The 22,281-nt window shown below is 42.2% G+C and overlaps 1 protein-coding gene across 1 annotated transcript in view; it reads right to left on the reverse strand.

Moving 5' to 3' along the window:
• LOC138671660 (uncharacterized) overlaps positions 1 to 22,281 on the reverse strand; it is a 967,572-nt gene that overhangs the window by 33,742 nt on the left and 911,549 nt on the right. Inside the window, exon 98 of the mRNA XM_069759831.1 lies at positions 2,346 to 2,458. Within this exon, the coding sequence (XP_069615932.1) occupies positions 2,346 to 2,458 (113 nt within the window). The remainder of the gene's footprint in view (positions 1 to 2,345; positions 2,459 to 22,281) is intronic.

A 22,281-nucleotide genomic window follows, 5' to 3' on the forward strand; every position in this document is an offset into this window, starting at 1 on the left:
AGCTTCCTTACCATCTGAAGTCAGTGTCGGTGTTCTCTGATCCAGGCACTTGGACTACTGCCCGGTCAGGAGTCCTCCAAATCTAGCTCCAGTTCAGTGATCTCTCTGCTACTTCGCCCAATCAGCACCGTGTAAGGAGAGTAATCGGTAGTTGCATGGACTCGATTGTTATAAATACACACCAACTCGGACACGAATTTGGGCCACTTCATGTTCATATCTTCTTTCAGAGTCGACAACATTTGCAACAGGGTTCGATTGAAGTACTCACAGTCCCCGTTCCCTTGTGAATGTTACGAGGTGGATCAGGATTTATTGATTCCATAGATATGATACAGCTCATCTATTACTCGCCCATGGAAGCATGCTCCTTGGTAGGAGTTTCTCCTCCGGCACCCATATATGCAAATAAAGGCCGGAAATATGGCTCTGGCTGGAGCTTTGTTCCTGTGCTGAGATAATCTTATAATTGTGCCATAACACAGTAGCGGCACATTTATAAGATTAGCTCAGCACAGGAACATTTTTTTAAAACACATCCATATGTGGAAATTATTATTATTCCATGATCTATTGATTACAATGAACTTTGTAATCATCTCGGCTTCAGGAAAATGGCCGCCGCGATCTCCATCTGCGCACGCGCGGCATCCCGTGGCCATTTTCCTGAAGCCCCGTGCAGCAGAGCACTCCATCTGCGCACGCGCGGCCCCAGGAAGATGGCCGCCCCCACCGATGACAGGGGTAATAGCGCAGATCGCACGCTGTTTCTTCACCTGCGCGCAGTGGATTCGGCACGGACATGCGCACACCACTACGCCACCAACGGAAAGCTGGGGAAGAAAAGAGCGATGTCACCACGCCCACCTGACCTGACCAGCCTGATTGACAGGCGAAAATGGCGACTTTGGTAATGTATTTTGCAGCATAGGTGGAGAATCAGGGTACACTACATACACTATTGTAACGCACAGCGCAGGCCCTATTTAACAGTATTTTTATCTCAATCTGAAAAAACGGGGTGACAGGTTCCCTTTAAGTATCGCCGTGTTCAAAATCACCTGATCTATCAATAAAAAAAAAGGATTAAGCTGATCGCTAAATGGCGTAGCGAGAAAAAAATAAAAAATGCCAGGATTACGTTTTTTTGGTTGCCGCGACATTGCATTAAAATGCAATAACGGGCGATCAAAAGAACGTATGTGCACAAAAGTGGTATCAATAAAAACGTCAGCTTGGAATGCAAAAAATAAGCCCTCACCTGACCCCAGATCATGAAAAGTAGAGACGCTACCGGTATCGCAATTTTTTTTTTTTTTTTTTTTTTTAGCAATGTTTGGAATTTTTTTTACCACTTAGATAAAAGAGAACCTAGTTTTAGCATTTAGTGAGCCTAGTAAAAAAGCCAAACAAAAAACAAGTGTGGGATTGCACTTTTTTGCAATTTCACTGCACTTGGAATTTTTTTCCCGTTTTCTAGTACATGACATGGTAAAACCAATGATGTCGTTCAAAAGTACAACTCGTTTCGCAAAAAATAAGCCCTCACATGGCCATAGCCATATTGATGAAAAATAAAAAAAGTTATGGCTCTGGGAAGAAGGGGAGCGAAAAACTAACATGGAAAAACAGAAAATCCCAAGGTCATGAAGGGGTTAAGCATACTACAAATTTAAGTACAGAATATCAGCATTACTGCAGTAAAAAAACACATAAAAAATGCTGTTTCAAATCTGCAGTACAACATAAATAGGGGAAAATACAACAAGAAAATGCTAATGTGTATTTTGGTGTTGACACCTTCAGTAATAAAAGCAGTGGAAAAAAGCAGCGTTTTTGCATGTGGGAACATGGCGTCAGAATCTCTCAGGTGGATACAAATCTCATCACATCTTCAAACAGCTGATTTACTCAACATTCATACTTGATCTATATATAAAAAGTAATGTATAAACAGAAAATGATGAACTAATTAAATCTTTTTTTGTTAACATTTTTGTTTACATAATTACCTTAGCACTTGTTCATTAGATGTTTCAATACAAAACAGGGGGTCCAGAGTGAAAATATAATAATTGTTTTTATGCAGATCGTGTATATCATGGTCCTATGCATGGACTGGCCACGGGTCTCAGGCATATGTGAGGCTGTCAAGGTCAAATCAAGACTCAGGAGACCACAGCCAGTCCGTGCATCGTGGACTTTTATATAAGGAAGGACATCTGAATTCGGCCAAAGGACAACAAAAATGTAGTTCCAGAAAATATTATGACTTTTCCAGTGTTTTTCAAAATGGAAAAGTGAAATGATCTTTATGACTGACCAATGATGTGTCACATATTTACCAGTTTCTCTGGACTTCTCTTGTTCTTGCTCCTGAGAAAGCACACCATTTTTATCCTTGCTTGGTCTGTTGAAAATTCTGGAGTGTGATGATTTATTCACTTTTGTCAGCGAGCTGGAAAACAAGAAAGAAATAAATGGTGACTCAGGGGAATGATACATTTTCTCAAACATTCTGCCTGGGAAATAGACATGTGAATATAGAGATGTACATAGAACTGACACATTTATATACTATTCTTATACCTCTTGCTATTAAAGGGGTCTGTTCCTGACAAATGAGTAATGTAAAGCAGTTGGATGACTTCCATTTTTATGGCTTGGTTTGACATTGACAGAAATGTAATTGTGAAATCATTTTGTGTGTTAAAAATCATATAAAAAATATAAAAAAAAGAAGTTTGCAAAAATCTCTACATGTGGCGCTATATATTTTCCTCACTATTGGCTGCTTTATAGCTCTGCCTCATTATAACACAGCTACTATCAGTGGCTACAGCTTAGCTACCTGGTATGGTAAATGTCATTAGTAGTTCAATGAGGAGAGAGGGGAATAAGCCTCCGTAACAGCTCCCTAGCCACAGCTTATCTGGCACATTTAGAGGACCCGTACAATCACATTGCTGGCCAATTCTGCAAGAGTCAGTCGACATGATAGTATAACTTTATACAAAACATATTTTACTGTCACTACTTCCGTCACAAATCTCATATACAAGAGGTTTATTATTCATTTCGAGAGAGAAAATGGTTGAATTTAACGTCCGCTATATATAAAAAGACAAAATATGTAATATATTGTACTGAATGCTACATAGTCTGTCTCAAGGGCTGATGTTATAGCTCAGAGCTACATGTGGGTGGAAATTGTTTGCTCACATAATGTATACTATTCCATTTCATCCCCATAATCTGATAGAGCAATTTTAATAGTTTCTCTATAATTCCAGAAGTGCATATTAATTAGAACATATAGTTGAATGCATACTAATTTATACCCAACAAAAAAGGGAACTGAGAGTCCAAAAATGTCAATTTTTATTATATATACATATATTTGGTATTGCATCATTCTATACTATTGATGTAAACAATCACATGCACTGACACTTGTTATAGGTGCAGATGCCCAACATATATTTGTTATTCTAGTTAATATTATTCATACCTAAATGTATATATAATAATTGAGTATAATTTAAGACCTTTATATATGTATTCATTGTGATCTTCTATTGAACTACACTTATTGTACCTATAATAAACAGTGGTATTTTTTCTATATAGCCGTGTGGATTTTTAGTTTTCGCTTTTGGCAAATTTTAACAGCATCAAGTTAGAATATTAGTTAAGTTACAGTTTTTTTTATTTTACTTTATATTATATTTTTTATACTATATTTGCAGACTCACAGATAGGACATGTTAACTGCTGGAATATGCAAGTTATCCTATTGGACACTGAGTTTCCCTCAGCAATTCTCCAATTATCACACTGGAGGATAATCTAATGTACGTGTTAGGGCTAGCGGAACGCACCGAGTAAATATAGATGTTTTTATTGTTATAGGTGCGTTCGCAGCCCGGGGTCCACCGTGCAGGAGAACCTGCTGCTAGTAAACGGCGGCACTATATGGCAGTATAGACTAACTCAGTTAATTCTCCGAGTAGCCGTGAAAGCAAAGCACTGTGCCCTGTTAGACTTCACAGAGGCACAGGCTAACTGCCCTAACAGAGAGCAGTCAGTGGTCACGCATGCACACAAAACTCCTCGCCGGAGGTGCCAGCATTCTAGGGGCTTATTTCAGCCAGGTCCCTGAATATATACACACACAAACTCCTCGCCGGAGGTGCCAGCATTCTAGGGGCTTATTTCAGCCGGGTCCCTGAACACACTCTTACGTGACCACACTGGCGCAAAGCACATAACATGGAACAATACTAGCACATGGCCGTGCGGCCATGCGAGTCTTAAATAGTTGCAGCACATGCAGGACCTTCCTAGAAGGACCAATGAGAGGCTACCACAAAGCCAGAGTACCTACAGGACCTTCCTGAAAGGACCAATAGACTTAGCTGCAGTATCTCACCATGTGACCCTCGATCTCCACTGAGAGATCTTACTCTGGGCATGCTCAGAACGAGAAAAGCATGACTTAGTCCCAGAAGCATCTGCTTGCCGCTGCCCAGCACTGGCTTCAATGGCAGAAGCAGGAAAAGCAGCAGTAATTCTTTGTACAGAGTGGGACTGAGCAAGACGCTGGGACTGACGTCTCCGCTGAGCAGGCTCCACTGCGGCAGGAGAAGAATGGGAGACCGTAGCGGAGATGGCCCGAGATTCCCCCTGTGCAGAGGCGGGAACTCGACCCCTAACAGTACGTGACCTTAATTTGATGACAGTACCTCACATAGACATGTCTAATGATATTTAGCTTCCAACTGTTCTACCCAATTTGTCAGAGTGTTGCTCCAAACGAAAGTTTCAGCATACCATGGAATTTGTGAAGTAGACAGCCTTGTTTTAACCTCTTCCAATGGTAAATAAATGTTGGTGCTTACTGGGCTTGAACAGCGCTAACTTTTTAAAGGTCAACGATCTTGCAGCCTTCAGGAATCCTAGAGTCTTCCAAGTGCTAGGATTCCGGTACAGATTGATAGCTCTGACCGGCGACATCATTGGGATCTGATTGGCTCAGGTCCCAATTATGTTAGCCCAGTGTTATCTTCCAGATGCTGAGATCAATAGCATTTGCAGCATTTAGAAGTTTTTTGGAGCCAAGGGTTGTCATGGCAGCTGGAGGTCAAATGATGACCTCCGGGTTTGCAATCGATGGTGGCCTTCTAGACAGCCAGCAACAGGGTCTAGCAGGTATTCTGACAGTGTAAACCTGACAGTTCTCATGCATTGCAATACACATGTATAGCAATGTGTGAGACCATCAATCAGAGAATTAAATGTTAAAGTTCCATACAGGGTCTAAATAAAGAAATAAAATAAAAAGTAAAAAAAAATAAAACTATTAAATAAAAAAATCACATAAATAAAAATTTTTAAGTGTGCATAAAAGCACAGTTGACCACAGTTTTGTGCACTTCTGAAAAGACAGACACCACTTAACAGAAGCCAGATGGATTCCAGAGTAACTGTGTTTCCTCATTATAGTGAATGGATTCCACAGAGATTTCATCTGAATCAAATCATTTGGAGATTTAGATGGAAACCCCGATGTAAGTGCTCAATGTAGAGGACAAGATAAATGTGATCCGAAATGTTATGTAAAATGTTCCCAATAAAAGCAAGTCATCTGTCAACGAAAATATAGGGGGCTTCCATGGCACTGGTAGCACAGAGGCTCTGAAAACATGCAATGGTGACCTGACCCAAATAAAAAAATACATTTTGCGCTTCATATGCTCCCTCCCTTCCCAGCCACATAGTGTGCCTAAACCACATACAGCGTCCACATATGTAGCATTTCTGTAGCGATGAGAGCCCGCTTAATTTATGGGGTTCGCATCTCCAGAAGCAAGAGATGGAACGATGTATGGGCACTACAACATTCTGGGCACTTCAACAAAGTGGACATTAAAATCGCAGATTTACAATTTTCACTAAGCAACATCCATTGCTGCTTGTTTCCGGAAAACACGTGTGGAGTCAAAATTATCACTACACCATTACATAAATTCCCAGAAGGGGGTAATTTCCAAAATGGGATCACTTGAGAAAGGATTCTGCTCTTATTTTACTAAAGGCTCTGAATATGAAATCTGCAAACTATTCTACGAAAATTTGATCTCCAACAGTCAAATGGCATTCATTCCCTCTTTGCAGTACTGTGCAGCCATGTGGGGTTTTGCCATGTTAAGCTGAAATTGCGTAACAAATTTTGGTGCCATTTTTTTTTATAATTTTTGCTTGGGAAGATGTAAAATCTAGGACTAAAACATTTTTTTGTGGTATAAATGTAATTACTTTTTCCTCACTGCCCAATGGTATACAATTCTGTGACACATCAGTGGTGTCAATATCATTACTGTACCCCTAAATGAATTAATTGAGCGATGTAGTTTGTAAAATGGGGTCACTTATAGGGAGTTCTGGGACCTTAGGTGCTCTGCCAATATGACATGGCACCTGCAAATCATAATGGCAAAATCTGAACTCCATTATGGCGTGCCTTCCAATTTGAGCTTTGCGCTGTGCCTCAAAAGTAGTTTTTGACAACTTATAGAGTATTAATGTACTCAGGAGAAATTGTATAACAAATTGTACTGTTCATTTTCCCCTATGACCTCTCTTAAAAATTTCAAACTTGGGCGAAAGAAATATTTAGTGGAAAAATGGTAATATTAAATTTACTCAGCCCAATGTTAAACAATACTGTGAATCCTCTGAGGCTTAAAAATACTCCTTACCCTCCTAGTTGAATTCTTTGAGAGGTGTAGTTTCCAAAATGGGGTCACATGCATTTTTTTTACTATTTTAGAATCTCAGGGGTTCTTCAAATGTGACAAAGCGTTCACAACCTATTCCAAGCAAACTCAAGTCCTTTCCAAGCCATGTCATGTGCTCAAACAATAGGGGGTATCAGTGTACTCAGGAGCAATTGCACAATAAATTGTACACCTAATTTTCTCTTTATGAAAATAAAAAATTTCGGGCTAAAACATTTTGGTTGGAAAAATACAATTTTTTCATTTTCACAACTCAAAAAATTCTGTGAAGCACCTCTGATTTAAAGGTGCTCACCACACATCTAGATAAGTTCCCTGAGAGGTCTAGTTTACAAAATAGGGTCACTTGTGGGGGGTATTCACTGTTTATACACGTCAGGGACTCTGCAAGCATAACATGATGACTACTACAGTTGTGGCCAAAAGTATTGACACCCCTGCAATTCTGTCAGGTAATACTCAGTTTCTTCCTGAAAATTATTGCAATCACAAATTCTTTGGTATCATTATCTTCATTTAATTTGTCTTAAATGAAAAAACACAAAAGAGAATGAAGCAAAAAGCAAAACATTGATCATTTCACACAAAGCTCCAAAAACTGGCCAGACAAAATTATTGGCACCCTCAGCCTAATACTTGGTTGCACAACCTTTAGCCAAAATAACTGCCACCAACTGCTACCGGTAACCATCAATGAGTTTCTTACAATGCTCTGCTGGAATTTTAGACCATTCTTCTTTGGCAAACTGCTCCAGGTCCCTGATATTTGAAGGGTGCCTTCTTCAAACTGCCATTTTTAGATCTCTCCACAGGTGTTCTATGGGATTCAGGTCTGGACTCATTGCTGGCCATCTTAGAAGTCTCCAGTGCTTTCTCTCAAACCATTTTCTAGTGCTTTTTGAAGTGTGTTTTGGGTCATTGTCCTGCTGGAAGACCCATGACCTCTGGGGGAGACCAAGCTTTCTCACACTGGGCCCTACATTATGCTGCAAAATTTGTTGGTAGTCTTCAGACTTCATAATGCCATGCACACAGTCAAGCAGTGTAGTGCCAGAGGCAGCAAAGCAACCCCTCAACATCAGGGAACCTCCACCATGTTTGACTGTAGGGACCGTGTTCTTTTCTTTGAATGCCTCTTTTTTTCTCCTGTAAACTCTTTGTTGATGCCTTTGCCCAAAAAGCTCTACTTTTGTCTCATCTGACCAGAGAACATTCTTCTAAAACGTTTTAGGCTTTTTCATGTAAGTTTTGGCAAACTCCGGCCTGGCTTTTTTATGTCTCGGGGTAAAGAATTGGGGTCTTCCTGGGTCTCCTACCATACAATCCCTTTTCATTCAGACGCCGACGGATAGTACGGGTTGACACTGTTGTACCCTCGGACTGCAGGGCAGCTTGAACTTGTTTGGATGTTAGTCGAGGCTCTTTATCCAACATCCGCACAATCTTGCATTGAAATCTCTTGTCAATTTTTCTTTTCCGTCCACATCTAGGGAGGTTAGCCACAGTGCCATGGGCTTTAAACTTCTTGATGACACTGCACACGGTAGACACAGGAACATTCAGGTCTTTGGAGATGGACTTGTAGCCTTGAGATTGCTCATGGTTCCTCACAATTTGGTTTCTCAAGTCCTCAGACAGTTCTTTGGTCTTCTTTCTTTTCTCCATGCTCAAGGTGGTACACACAAGGACACAGGACAGAGGTTGAGTCAACTTTAATCCATGTCAACTGGCTGTAAGTGTGATTTAGTTATTGCCAACACCTGTTAGGTGCCACAGGTAAGCTACAGGTGTTAATTACACAAATTAGAGAAGCATCACATGATTTTTCGAACAGTGCCAATATTTTGTCCACCCCTTTTTTATGTGTGGTGTGGAATTATATCCAATTTGGTTTTAGGACAATTCTTTTTGAGTTTTTTTCAGAAGAAACTGAGTATTATCTGATAGAATTGCAGGGGTGTCAATACTTTTGGCCACAACTGTATCTGCTCCAGAGAATTTCGTGTTTCAAAAGTCAAATGGTGCTCCATCACTCCCAAGCCCTGCTGGGCGCCCAAACAGTAGTTTTCTACCATATATGAGGTATCAGAAATCTCAGGCGAAATTGTATGGTCCATTTTCTCCTGTTATATTTGTAAAAATAAAAAAAACTCAGACTAAAGCAACATTTTTGTTGGAAAACTGTGATTTTTTTTTATTTTTAATGCTCAGCGTTATAAAATTCTGTGAAGCACCTGTGGGCACAAGGTGCTCACCACACATCTAGAAAATTTCCTTTAGGTCTGTAGTTTACAAAATGGCGTCATTTATGGGGAGTTTCCAGCTGTTTAGGAACATTAGGGGCTCTGCAAACCACGACATGGTATTTGTTAGCTATTCCAGCCAATTTTGTGTTCCTATAGTCAAACAACACTCCTTCCCTTCCAAGCTCTGCTATATACCCAAACAGTAGTTTTCCATCACATATGGAATATCGGCGTATCGGTAGGAACTGCACAGTAAAACGTATGGTATGATTTGTTCCTTTAACCCCTGTGAAAATGCTACATTTGAGACTAAAGTAACATTTCTGTGGGGAAAAAAGGATTTTTTTTTATTTTTTCCTTTCATATTTCTTAACCCCTTTACCCCCAAGGGTGGTTTGCACGTTAATGACCGGGCCAATTTTTACAATTCTGACCACTGTCCCTTTGTGAGGTTATAACTCTGGAACGCTTCAACAGATCCCAGTGATTCTGACACTGTTTTCTTGTGACATATTGTACTTCATGACAATGGCAAAATTTCTTTGATATTACCTGCGTTTATTTGTGAAAAAACGGAAATATGGCGAAAATTTTGAAAATTTCGCAATTTTCCAACTTTGAATTTTTATGCAATTAAATCACAGAGATATGTCACACAAAATACTTAATAAGTAACATTTCCCACATGTCTACTTTACATCAGCACAATTTTGGAACCAACATTTTTTTTGGTTAGGGAGTTATAAGGGTTAAAAGTTGACCAGCAATTTCTCATTTCTACAACACCATTTTATTTTAGGGACCACATCTCATTTGAAGTCATTTTGAGGAGTCTATATGATAGAAAATACCCAAGTGTGACACCATTCTAAAAACTACACCCCTCAAGGTGCTCAAAACCATATTCAAGAAGTTTATTAACCCTTCTGGTGCTTCACAGGAATTTTTTGAATGTTTAAATAAAAATGAACATTTAACTTTTTTTCACAAAAAATTAAATTCAGCTCCAATTTGTTTAATTTTACCAAGGGTAACAAGAGAAAATAGACCCCAAACATTGTTGTACAATTTGTCCTGAGCACGACAATACCCCACATGTGGGGGTAAACCACTGTTTGGGCGCATGGCAGAGCTCGGAAGCGAAGGAGCGCCATTTGACTTTTCAATGCAAACTTGACTGGAATTGAGATGGGACGCCATGTTTCGTTTGGAGAGCCCCTGATGTGCCTAAACATTGAAACCCCCCACAAGTGACACCATTTTGGAAAGTAGACCCCTTAAGGAACTTATCTAGATGTGTGGTGAGCACTTTGACCCACCAAGTGCTTCACAGAAGTTTATAATGTAGAACCGTAAAAATAAAAAATCATATTTTTTCACAAAAATTAACTTTCCGCCCCCAATTTTTTATTTTCCCAAGGGTAAGAGAAGAAATTGGACCCCAAAAGTTGTTATTCAATTTGTCCTGAGTACGCTGATTCCCCATATGTGGGGGTAAACCACTGTTTGGGCGGATGGGAGAGCTCGGAAGGGAAGGAGCGCCGTTTGACTTTTCAATGCAAAATTGACAGGAATTGAGATGGGATGCCATGTTGCGTTTGGAGAGCCACTGATGTGCCTAAACATTGAAACCCCCCACAAGTGACACCATTTTGGAAAGTAGACCCCCTAAGGAACTTATCTAGATGTGTGGTGAGCACTTTGACCCACCAAGTGCTTCACAGAAGTTTATAATTCAGAGCCGTAAAAATAAAACAAAAAATTTTTCCCACAAAAATTATTTTTTTAGCCCCCAGTTTTGTATTTTCCCGAGGGTAACAGGAGAAAGTGGACCCCAAAATTTGTTGCCCAATTTGTCCTGAGTGCGATGATACACCATATGTGGGGGGGAACCACTGTTTGGGCGCATGGGAGGGCTCGGAAGGGAAGGAGCTCCATTTGGAATGCAGGCTTAGATGGAATGGTCTGCAGGTGTCACATTGCATTTGCAGAGCCCCTAATGTACCGAAACAGTAGAAACCCCCCACAAGTGACACCATTTTGGAAACTAGACCCCCTAAGGAACTCATCTAGATGTGTTGTGAGAGCTTTGAACCCCCAAGTGTTTCACTACAGTTTGTAACGCAGAGCCGTGAAAATTGAAAAAAAAAATCTTTCCCCCAAAAATTATTTTTTAGCCCCCAGTTTTGTATTTTCCCGAGGGTAAGAGGAGAAATTTGACCCCAAAAGTTGTTGTCCAATTTGTCCTGAGTACGCTGATACCCCATATGTTGAGGGGAACCACCGTTTGGGCGCATGGGAGGGCTCGGAAGGGAAGGAGTGCCATTTGGAATGCAGACTTAGATGGAATAGTCTGCAGGCGTCACATTGCGTTTGCAGAACCCCTAATGTACCTAAACAGTAGAAATCCCCCACAAGTGACCCCATATTGGAAACTAGATCCCCATGGAACTTATCTAGATGTGTTGTGAGAACTTTGAACCCCCAAGTGTTTCACTACAGTTTATAACGCAGAGCCGTGAAAATAAAAAATCTTTTTTTTTCCCACAAAAATTATTTTTTAGCCACCAGTTTTGTATTTTCCCAAGGGTAACAGGAGAAATTGGACCCCAAAAGTTGTTGTCCTATTTGTCCTGAGTACGCTGATGCCCCATATGTTGGGATAAACTCCTGTTTGGACACACGGGAGAGCTCGGAAGGGAAGGAGCACTGTTTTACTTTATCAACGCAGAATTGGCTGGAATTGAGATCGGACGCCATGTCGCGTTTGGAGAGCCCCTGATGTGCCTAAACAGTGGAAACCCCCAATTATAACTGAAACCCTAATCCAAACACACCCCTAACCCTAATCCCAACAGTAACCCTAACCACACCTCTAACCCTGACACACACCTAACCCTAATCCCAACCCTATTCCCAACTGTAAATGTAATTTAAACCCTAACCGTAACTTTAGCCCCAACCCTAACTGTAGCCATAACCCTAGCCCCAACCTTAACTTTAGCCCCAACCCAAACTGTAGCCCTAACCCTAGCCCTAACCATAGCCCTAACCCTAACTTTAGCCCCAACCCTAACTGTAGCCTTAACCCTAGCCCTAACCATAGCCCTAACCCTAGCCCTAACCCTAGCCCTAACCCTAGCCCTAACCCTAACCCTAACCCTAGCCCTAGCCCTAGCCCTAGCCCTAATGGAAAAATGGAAATAAATACATTTTTTTAATTTTTCCCTAACTAAGGGGGTGATGAAGGGGGGTTTGATTTACTTTTATAGCGGGTTTTTTAGCGGATTTTTATGATTGGCAGCCGTCACACACTGAAAGACGCTTTTTATTGCAAAAAATATTTTTTGCATTACCACATTTTGAGAGCTATAATTTTTCCATATTTTGGTTCACAGAGTCATGTGAGGTCTTGTTTTTTGCGGGACGAGTTGACGTTTTTATTGGTAACATTTTCGGGCACGTTACATTTTTTGATCGCTTTTTATTCCGATTTTTGCGAGGCAGAATGACCAAAAACCAGCTATTCATGAATTTCTTTTGGGGGAGGCGTTTATACCGTTCCGCGTTTGGTAAAATTTATAAAGCAGTTTTATTCTTCGGGTCAGTACGATTACAGCGACACCTCATTTATATCATTTTTTTATGTTTTGGCGCTTTCATACGATAAAAACTATTTTATAGAAAAAATAATTATTTTTGCATCGCTTTATTCTCAGGACTATAACTTTTTTTTTTGCTTATGATGCTGTATCGCGGCTCGTTTTTTGCGGGACAAGATGACGCTTTCAGTGGTATCATGGTTATTTATATCTGTCTTTTTGATCGCGTGTTATTCCACTTTTTGTTCGGCGGTATGATAATAAAGCGTTGTTTTTTGCCTCGGTTTTTTTTTTTTTTTCTTACGGTGTTTACTGAAGGGGTTAACTAGTGGGCCAGTTTTATAGGTCGTGTCGCTACGGACGCGGCGATACTAAATATATGTACTTTTATTGTTTTGTTTTTTTTATTTAGATGAAGAAATGTATTTATGGGAATAATATTTTTTATTTTTTTTCATTATTTAGGAATATTTTTTTAAATTTTTTTTTACACATTTTGAAATTTTTTTTTTACTTTTTTACATTGTCCCAGGGGGGGACATCACAGATCAATGATCTAACAGTGTGCACAGCACTCTGTCAGATCACTGATCTGACATGCAGCGCTGCAGCCTTCACAGTGCCTGCTCTGAGCAGGCTCTGTGAAGCCACCTCCCTCCCTGCAGGACCTGGATCCACGGCCATCTTGGATCCGGGGCTGGAGGAAGCAGGGAGGGAGGTGAGACCCTCGCAGCAACGCGATCACATCGCGTTGCTGCGGGGGGCTCAGGGAAGCCCGCAGGGAGCCCCCTCCCTGCGGGAAGCTTCCCTATACCGCCGGCACATCGCGATCATCTTTGATCGCGGTGTGCCAGGGGTTAATGTTCCGGGGGCGGTCCGTGACCGCTCCTGGCACATAGTGCCGGATGTCAGCTGCGATAAACAGCTGACACCCGGCCGCGATCGGCAGGGCTCCCCCCGTGAGCGCCGCCGATCGCGCTGGACGTACTATCCCGTCCGTGGTCATGGGGGCCCACCCCACCTCGACGGGATAGTACGTCCCATGTCAGAAAGGGGTTAATTTCCTGTGAAGCACCTGAAGGGTTAATAAACTTCTCAAATATGATTTTGAGCACTTTGACAGATGCAGTTTTTAAAATGGTCTCATTTTTGGATATTTTCTGACATATAGGCCTCAAAGTCAATTCAAATGTTATGTGGTCCCTAAAAAAATTGGTTTTGTAAATTTTGTGTAAAAATGACAAATTGCTGATTTAACTTTTATCGTTTCTAACTTCCCCAAAAAAATGTTTAAAAATTATATTGATGTATACTAGACATGTGGTAAATGTTATTTATTAACAATTTTACATGATAGAACTATCTGGTTTAAGACCGTAAAAAATCAAAAAAATTTACCTGTTCAGAAAGATGAAAACAGGCTCTGGTATGAAAGGGTTAAAAAGAGCCTGTCACCAGGTTTTTACTACCCCATCTGAGTGCAGCATAATGTCAGGGAAGAGACCGTTACAGCAATGTATAATTCACTCGGCTGTTTGCTGTAGTTTTGATAAAATCACCATTTTATCTGCTGCTGATCTACCAGTTCTCTGAATGCTTCCAATGATTGACAGTTTTTTGTGTACACAGTGCATAAGCAGAAAGCTGTCAATCAGTTCTGAGGGCTGGGGTTATATAGAGTTCATTAATATGGAGCACTACATGGCAGCATGCTCAATAGACTTCTAGTGATAATGTGCTTTGAAAATAGTGATTATGTCAAAACTACAGGCCAGTAAATGGATCATTGCCGGAATCATAGTCTCTGTCTAGACATGATGGTGCAGTTAAATTATGTGGCAAAAACCTCATGACAGACTCCCTTTATGTGTAGCTGTTTGCCATCTCAATAATAGATAGGTGGATATGGTGTACAAAAGCAAAATTATTGAGTTTGGCAAGAGATGAAATGGCTTTAATACCATCGCATTAAAGTAAAAAAAACAAAAGAATGACAAAATGCACATCCAACTGACACATTTTAGCAGCTTGGAATAGTCATTTTGTGTACTAATGTTATTTGGTTGTGAGTTACCGTATATACTTGAGCATAAGTGTTATGTTTGCTAATGACAGGTGTTATGAAGGCAATCCAGAAACACAGTGTGCTTAGCGATCAGAGCGCACACAGTGATCTGACAAATACCCAAAAATACAAGAACGAGCTCTGAGACGTGGAAACTCTGTAGACTGCACACCTGATCCTATCCTAAACACAACTAAAAGCGGCTGTGGATTGCGCCTAACAACTACCTAGGCAACTCGGCACAGCCTAAGAAACTAGCTAGCCTGAAGATAGAAAAATAGGCCTGACTTGCCCCAGAGAAATTCCCCAAAGGAAAAGGCAGCCCCCCACATATAATGACTGTGAGTAAGAAGAAAAGACAAAACGTAGGGATGAAATAGATTCAGCAAAGTGGGGCCCGATATTCAAGGACAGAGCGAGGACAGTAAAGCGAACTTTGCAGTCTACAAAAAACCCTAAAGCAAAACCACGCAAAGGGGGCAAAAAAAACCACCGTGCCGAACTAACGGCACGGCGGTACACCCTTTGCGTCTCAGAGCTTCCAGCAAAACAAAAGACAAGCTGGACAGAAAAAAAGCAACAAAAAAGCAAAAGGCACTTAGCTATACAGAGCAGCAGGTCACAGGAACAATCAGGAGAAGCTCAGATCCAACACTGAAACATTGGCAAGGAGCAAGGATAGCAGCATCAGGCGGAGTTAAGTAATGAAGCAGTTAACGAGCTCACCAGAACACCTGAGGGAGGAAGCTCAGAAGCTGCAGTACCACTTGTGACCACAGGAGTGAATTCAGCCACAGAATTCACAACAGTACCCCCCCCTTGAGGAGGGGTCACCGAACCCTCACCAGAGCCCCCAGGCCGACCAGGATGAGCCGCATGAAAGGCACGAACAAGATCGGAAGCATGAACATCAGAGGCAAAAACCCAGGAATTATCTTCCTGAGCATAACCCTTCCATTTAACCAGATACTGGAGTTTCCGTCTAGAAACACGAGAATCCAAAATCTTCTCCACAATATACTCCAATTCCCCCTCCACCAAAACCGGGGCAGGAGGCTCAACAGATGGAACCATAGGTGCCACGTATCTCCGCAACAACGACCTATGGAATACATTATGTATGGAAAAGGAGTCAGGGAGGGTCAAACGAAAAGACACAGGATTGAGAACCTCAGAAATCCTATACGGACCAATAAAACTAGGTTTAAATTTCGGAGAGGAAACCTTCATAGGAATATGACGAGAAGATAACCAAACCAGATCCCCAACACGAAGTCGGGGACCCACACGGCGTCTGCGATTAGCGAAAAGTTGAGCTTTCTCCTGGGACAAGATCAAATTGTCCACTACCTGAGTCCAGATCTGCTGCAACCTATCCACCACAGAATCCACACCAGGACAGTCCGAAGACTCAACCTGTCCTGAAGAGAAACGAGGATGGAACCCAGAATTGCAAAAAAATGGAGAAACCAAGGTAGCCGAGCTGGCCCGATTATTAAGGGCGAACTCAGCCAACGGCAAAAAGGACACCCAATCATCCTGGTCTGCAGAAACAAAACATCTCAGATATGTTTCCAAGGTCTGATTGGTTCGTTCGGTCTGGCCATTAGTCTGAGGATGGAAAGCCGAGGAAAAGGATAGGTCAATGCCCATCCTACCACAAAAGGCTCGCCAAAACCTTGAAACAAACTGGGAACCTCTGTCAGAAACAATATTCTCAGGAATGCCATGCAACCGAACCACATGCTGAAAGAACAAAGGTACCAAATCAGAGGAGGAAGGCAATTTAGCCAAGGGCACCAGATGGACCATTTTAGAAAAGCGATCACAGACCACCCAAATGACTGACATCTTTTGAGAAACGGGAAGGTCAGAAATGAAATCCATCGAAATATGTGTCCAAGGCCTCTTTGGGACCGGCAAGGGCAAAAGCAACCCACTGGCACGAGAACAGCAGGGCTTAGCCCTAGCACAAATCCCACAGTACTGCACAAAAGTACGTACATCCCGTGACAGAGATGGCCACCAGAAGGATCTAGCCACTAACTCTCTGGTACCAAAGATTCCAGGATGATCAGCCAACACCGAACAATGAAGTTCAGAGATAAGTTTATTAGTCCACCTATCAGGGACGAACAGTTTCTCTGCTGGACAACGATCAGGTTTATTCGCCTGAAATTTTTGCAGCACCCGCCGCAAATCAGGGGAGATGGCAGACACAATGACTCCTTCCTTGAGGATACCCGCTGGCTCAGATAAACCCGGAGAGTCGGGCACAAAACTCCTAGACAGAGCATCCGCCTTCACATTTTTAGAGCCCGGAAGGTACGAAATCACAAAGTCGAAGCGGGCAAAAAATAACGACCAACGAGCCTGTCTAGGATTCAAGCGCTTGGCAGACTCGAGATAAGTCAAGTTCTTATGATCAGTCAATACCACCACGCGATGCTTAGCTCCTTCAAGCCAATGACGCCACTCCTCGAATGCCCACTTCATGGCCAGCAACTCTCGATTGCCCACATCATAATTACGCTCAGCGGGCGAAAACTTCCTGGAAAAGAAAGCACATGGTTTCATCACTGAGCAATCAGAACCTCTCTGTGACAAAACCGCCCCTGCTCCAATCTCAGAAGCATCAACCTCGACCTGGAACGGAAGAGAAACATCTGGCTGACACAACACAGGGGCAGAACAAAAACGACGCTTCAACTCCTGAAAAGCTTCCACAGCAGCAGAAGACCAATTAACCAAATCAGCACCCTTCTTGGTCAAATCGGTCAATGGTTTGGCAATGCTAGAAAAATTACAGATGAAGCGACGATAAAAATTAGCAAAGCCCAGGAACTTTTGCAGACTTTTCAGAGATGTCGGCTGAATCCAATCCTGGATGGCTTGGACCTTAACTGGATCCATCTCGATAGTAGAAGGGGTAAAGATGAACCCTAAAAATGAAACTTTCTGCACACCGAAGAGACACTTTGATCCCTTCACAAACAAAGAGTTAGCACGCAGGACCTGAAAAACCATTCTGACCTGCTTCACATGAGACTCCCAATCATCTGAGAAGATCAAAATGTCATCCAAGTAAACAATCAGGAATTTATCCAGATACTCATGGAAGATGTCATGCATAAAAGACTGAAACACAAATGGAGCATTGGCAAGTCCGAACGGCATCACTAGATACTCAAAATGACCCTCGGGCGTATTGAATGCAGTTTTCCATTCATCTCCTTGCCTGATTCTCACCAGATTATACGCACCACGAAGATCTATCTTAGTGAACCAACTAGCCCCCTTAATCCGAGCAAACAAGTCAGATAACAATGGCAAGGGATACTGAAATTTAACAGTGATCTTATTAAGAAGGCGGTAATCAATACACGGTCTCAGCGAACCATCCTTCTTGGCTACAAAGAAGAACCCTGCTCCCAGTGGTGATGACGATGGGCGAATATGTCCCTTCTCCAGGGATTCCTTCACATAACTGCGCATAGCGGCGTGTTCGGGCACGGATAAATTAAATAATCGACCTTTAGGGAATTTATTACCAGGAATCAAATTGATAGCACAATCACAATCCCTATGCGGAGGTAGAGCATCGGACTTGGGCTCTTCAAATACATCCTGATAATCAGACAAGAACTCTGGGACCTCAGAAGGGGTGGATGACGAAATCGACAAAAATGGAACATCACCATGTACCCCCTGACAACCCCAGCTGGATACCGACATGGAATTCCAATCCAATACTGGATTATGGGTTTGTAGCCATGGCAACCCCAACACGACCACATCATGCAGATTATGCAACACCAGAAAGCGAATAACTTCCTGATGTGCAGGAGCCATGCACATGGTCAGCTGGGCCCAGTATTGAGGTTTATTCTTGGCCAAAGGTGTAGCATCAATTCCTCTCAATGGAATAGGACACCGCAAAGGCTCCAAGAAAAACCCACAACGTTTAGCATAATCCAAATCCATCAGATTCAGGGCAGCGCCCGAATCCACAAACGCCATGACAGAAAACGACGACAAAGAGCATATCAAGGTAATGGACAGAAGGAATTTGGACTGTACAGTACCAATGACGGCAGACCTAGCGGACCGCTTAGTGCGCTTAGGACAATCAGATATAGCATGAGTGGAATCACCACAGTAGAAACACAGACCATTCAGACGTCTGTATTCCTGCCGTTCAACTCTAGTCATAGTCCTATCGCACTGCATAGGCTCAGGTTTAACCTCAGGCAGTACCGCCAAATGGTGCACAGATTTACGCTCGCGCAAGCGTCGACCGATCTGAATGGCCAAAGACAAAGACTCATTCAAACCAGCAGGCATAGGAAATCCCACCATGACATCCTTAAGAGCCTCAGAGAGACCCTTTCTGAACAAAGCTGCCAGCGCAGATTCATTCCACTGAGTGAGTACTGACCATTTCCTAAATTTCTGACAATATACTTCTATATCATCCTGACCCTGGCACAAAGCCAGCAAATTTTTCTCAGCCTGATCCACTGAATTAGGCTCATCGTACAGCAATCCGAGCGCCAGGAAAAACGCATCGACACTACTCAATGCAGGGTCTCCTGGCGCAAGAGAAAATGCCCAGTCTTGAGGGTCGCCGCGCAAAAAAGAAATAATAATCAAAACCTGTTGAATAGGATTACCAGAAGAATGAGGTTTCAAGGCCAGAAATAGCTTACAATTATTTTTGAAACTTAGTTCTATCTCCAAAAAACAAATCAGGAATAGGAATTCTTGGTTCTAACATAGATTTCTGATCAATAGTATCTTGAATTTTTTGTACATTTATAACGAGATTATCCATTGAAGAGCACAGACCCTGAATATCCATGTCCACACCTGTGTCCAGAATCACCCAAATGTCTAGGGGAAAAAAAAAAGTGAACACAGAGCAGAAAAAAAAAAATGATGTCAGAACTTTTTCTTTCCCTCTATTGAGAATCATTAGTTGGGCTCCTTGTACTGTTATGTTTGCTAATGACAGGTGTTATGAAGGCAATCCAGAAACACAGTGTGCTTAGCGATCAGAGCGCACACAGTGATCTGACAAATACCCAAAAAAACAAGAACGAGCTCTGAGACGTGGAAACTCTGTAGACTGCACACCTGATCCTATCCTAAACACAACTAAAAGCGGCTGTGGATTGCGCCTAACAACTACCTAGGCAACTCGGCACAGCCTAAGAAACTAGCTAGCCTGAAGATAGAAAAATAGGCCTGACTTGCCCCAGAGAAATTCCCCAAAGGAAAAGGCAGCCCCCCACATATAATGACTGTGAGTAAGAAGAAAAGACAAAACGTAGGGATGAAATAGATTCAGCAAAGTGGGGCCCGATATTCTAGGACAGAGCGAGGACAGTAAAGCGAACTTTGCAGTCTACAAAAAACCCTAGAGCAAAACCACGCAAAGGGGGCAAAAAAACCCACCGTGCCGAACTAACGGCACGGCGGTACACCCTTTGCGTCTCAGAGCTTCCAGCAAAACAAAAGATAAGCTGGACAGAAAAAAAGCAACAAAAAAGCAAAAGGCACTTAGCTATACAGAGCAGCAGGTCACAGGAACAATCAGGAGAAGCTCAGATCCAACACTGAAACATTGGCAAGGAGCAAGGATAGCAGCATCAGGCGGAGTTAAGTAATGAAGCAGTTAACGAGCTCACCAGAACACCTGAGGGAGGAAGCTCAGAAGCTGCAGTACCACTTGTGACCACAGGAGTGAATTCAGCCACAGAATTCACAACACATAAGCCAACCCGAGTATAAGCCGAGACCCCTAATTTTGCCACAAAAAACTAGGAAAACTTATTGACTCACGTATAAGCCTAGGGTGGGAAACGCAGCAGCTACTGGTAAAATTCAAAAATAAAAATAGATACCAATAAAAGTAAAATGAATTGAGACATCAGTGGGTTAAGTGTTTTTGAATATCCATATTGAATCAGGAGCTCCATATAATGCTCCATACAGTTCATGATGGGCCCCATAAGATGCTCCATACAAAATACGCCCTATATAATGCTCCATAAAGTTCATGATGGGCCCTATAGGATGCTCCATATTAAAATATGCCCCATATAATGCTGCATAAAAGGTTAATGATGGCCCCATAAGATGCTCCATAGAATAATATGTCCCATATAATGCCCCATTAAGGTTGATGGCCCAATAAGATGCTCCATAAAATAATATAACCCCATATGCTGCTCCATAACGGTTGATGATGGCCCCATACAATGCTCCATAGAGTAATGCAACCCCATATGCTGCTCCAAAAAAGTTGATGGTCCCATAAGATGCTCCATAGCATAATATGCCCATATGCTGCTCTATAAAGGTTTATGGCCCCATAAAATGCTCCATAGAATAATATGCCCCATATGCTACTCCATAAAGGTTGATGGCCCCGTAAGATGCTCCATAGCATAATATGCCCCATATGCTGCTCCATAAAGGTTGATGGCCCCATAAGATGTTCCATAGAATTATATAAACCCATATGCTGCTGCGTTTTTTTTTTTAAAATGACATACTCACCTCTCGTTGCTGGGGGTCTGGTGCGGGAGTCGCCGCTGGCTCAGGACACTGGCACTTGCGATATTTACCTGTCCCGGTTCCACCGTCGTGAGCCGCTGTGTCTTCCGGGTCTCTGCAGTGACTGTTTAGGCAAAGGGCGCGCACTATCCACATCATCGCGCCCTCTGACCTGAACATCTCAGCCAGAGGACATGGAAGACGGAGCCCGGCGGTGGAATGGGGACAGGTGAATATCACATGGCTCACCCTCCCCTGTCATACTCACCCCATCCTGGCGTGGTCTCTCTGTATGTCCCTGATTCTTCGATGGTCTCTGGCGCTGGCAGCTTGTTCCTGTGTTCAGCGGTCACATGGTACCGCTCATTAAAGTAATGAATATGTGCACCCCGCATATGGGAGTGGAGTCGCGTTCATATTCATTACTTTAATGAGCGGAACCATGTGACCGCTGAACACAGGAACAAGCTGCCGGCGCCTGAGAAGCAGGGAAATGCAGAGACCATGCCCGGAGAGTGAGTAAGATGTGACAGCCACTCCCCCTCCCCTGCCAAACCCCTGGGACAATGACACGAGTATAAGCCGAGAGGGGCACTTTCAGCATAAAAAATGGGCTGAAAATCTCGGCTTATACTCGAGTATAGATGGTATGTTTTCTACTTTTGCGTTTATTGAGTGGAGATAAAATACACAACTTATGCATTTTATTTTCTTATAAAGTTAGATCTCCCCAGAAATGCATTTTCCAACATGTCAGTTGCATGATGCTCTCTCTAAGGCCTCATTCACACATCAGTATTTTTGCACTAGTGTTAAAAAGCTAAGACAGGAGTTGAATTTGCAGAAACTATAATTGAAAGATGTTTTGGAGGCACTCCTGGTTTTGGCATACAAACACTGATGAAATACTGATGCAAAATACTGACATGTGAATGAGGCCTTAGAAACAAAGTATTAATATATTTTTAAACCAACACCTTAGCCATTACATTAATTTCCTACAAACT

Source organism: Ranitomeya imitator, chromosome 3 (assembly GCF_032444005.1).
Source record: "Ranitomeya imitator isolate aRanImi1 chromosome 3, aRanImi1.pri, whole genome shotgun sequence".
Classification (NCBI taxonomy): Eukaryota; Metazoa; Chordata; class Amphibia; order Anura; family Dendrobatidae; genus Ranitomeya; species Ranitomeya imitator.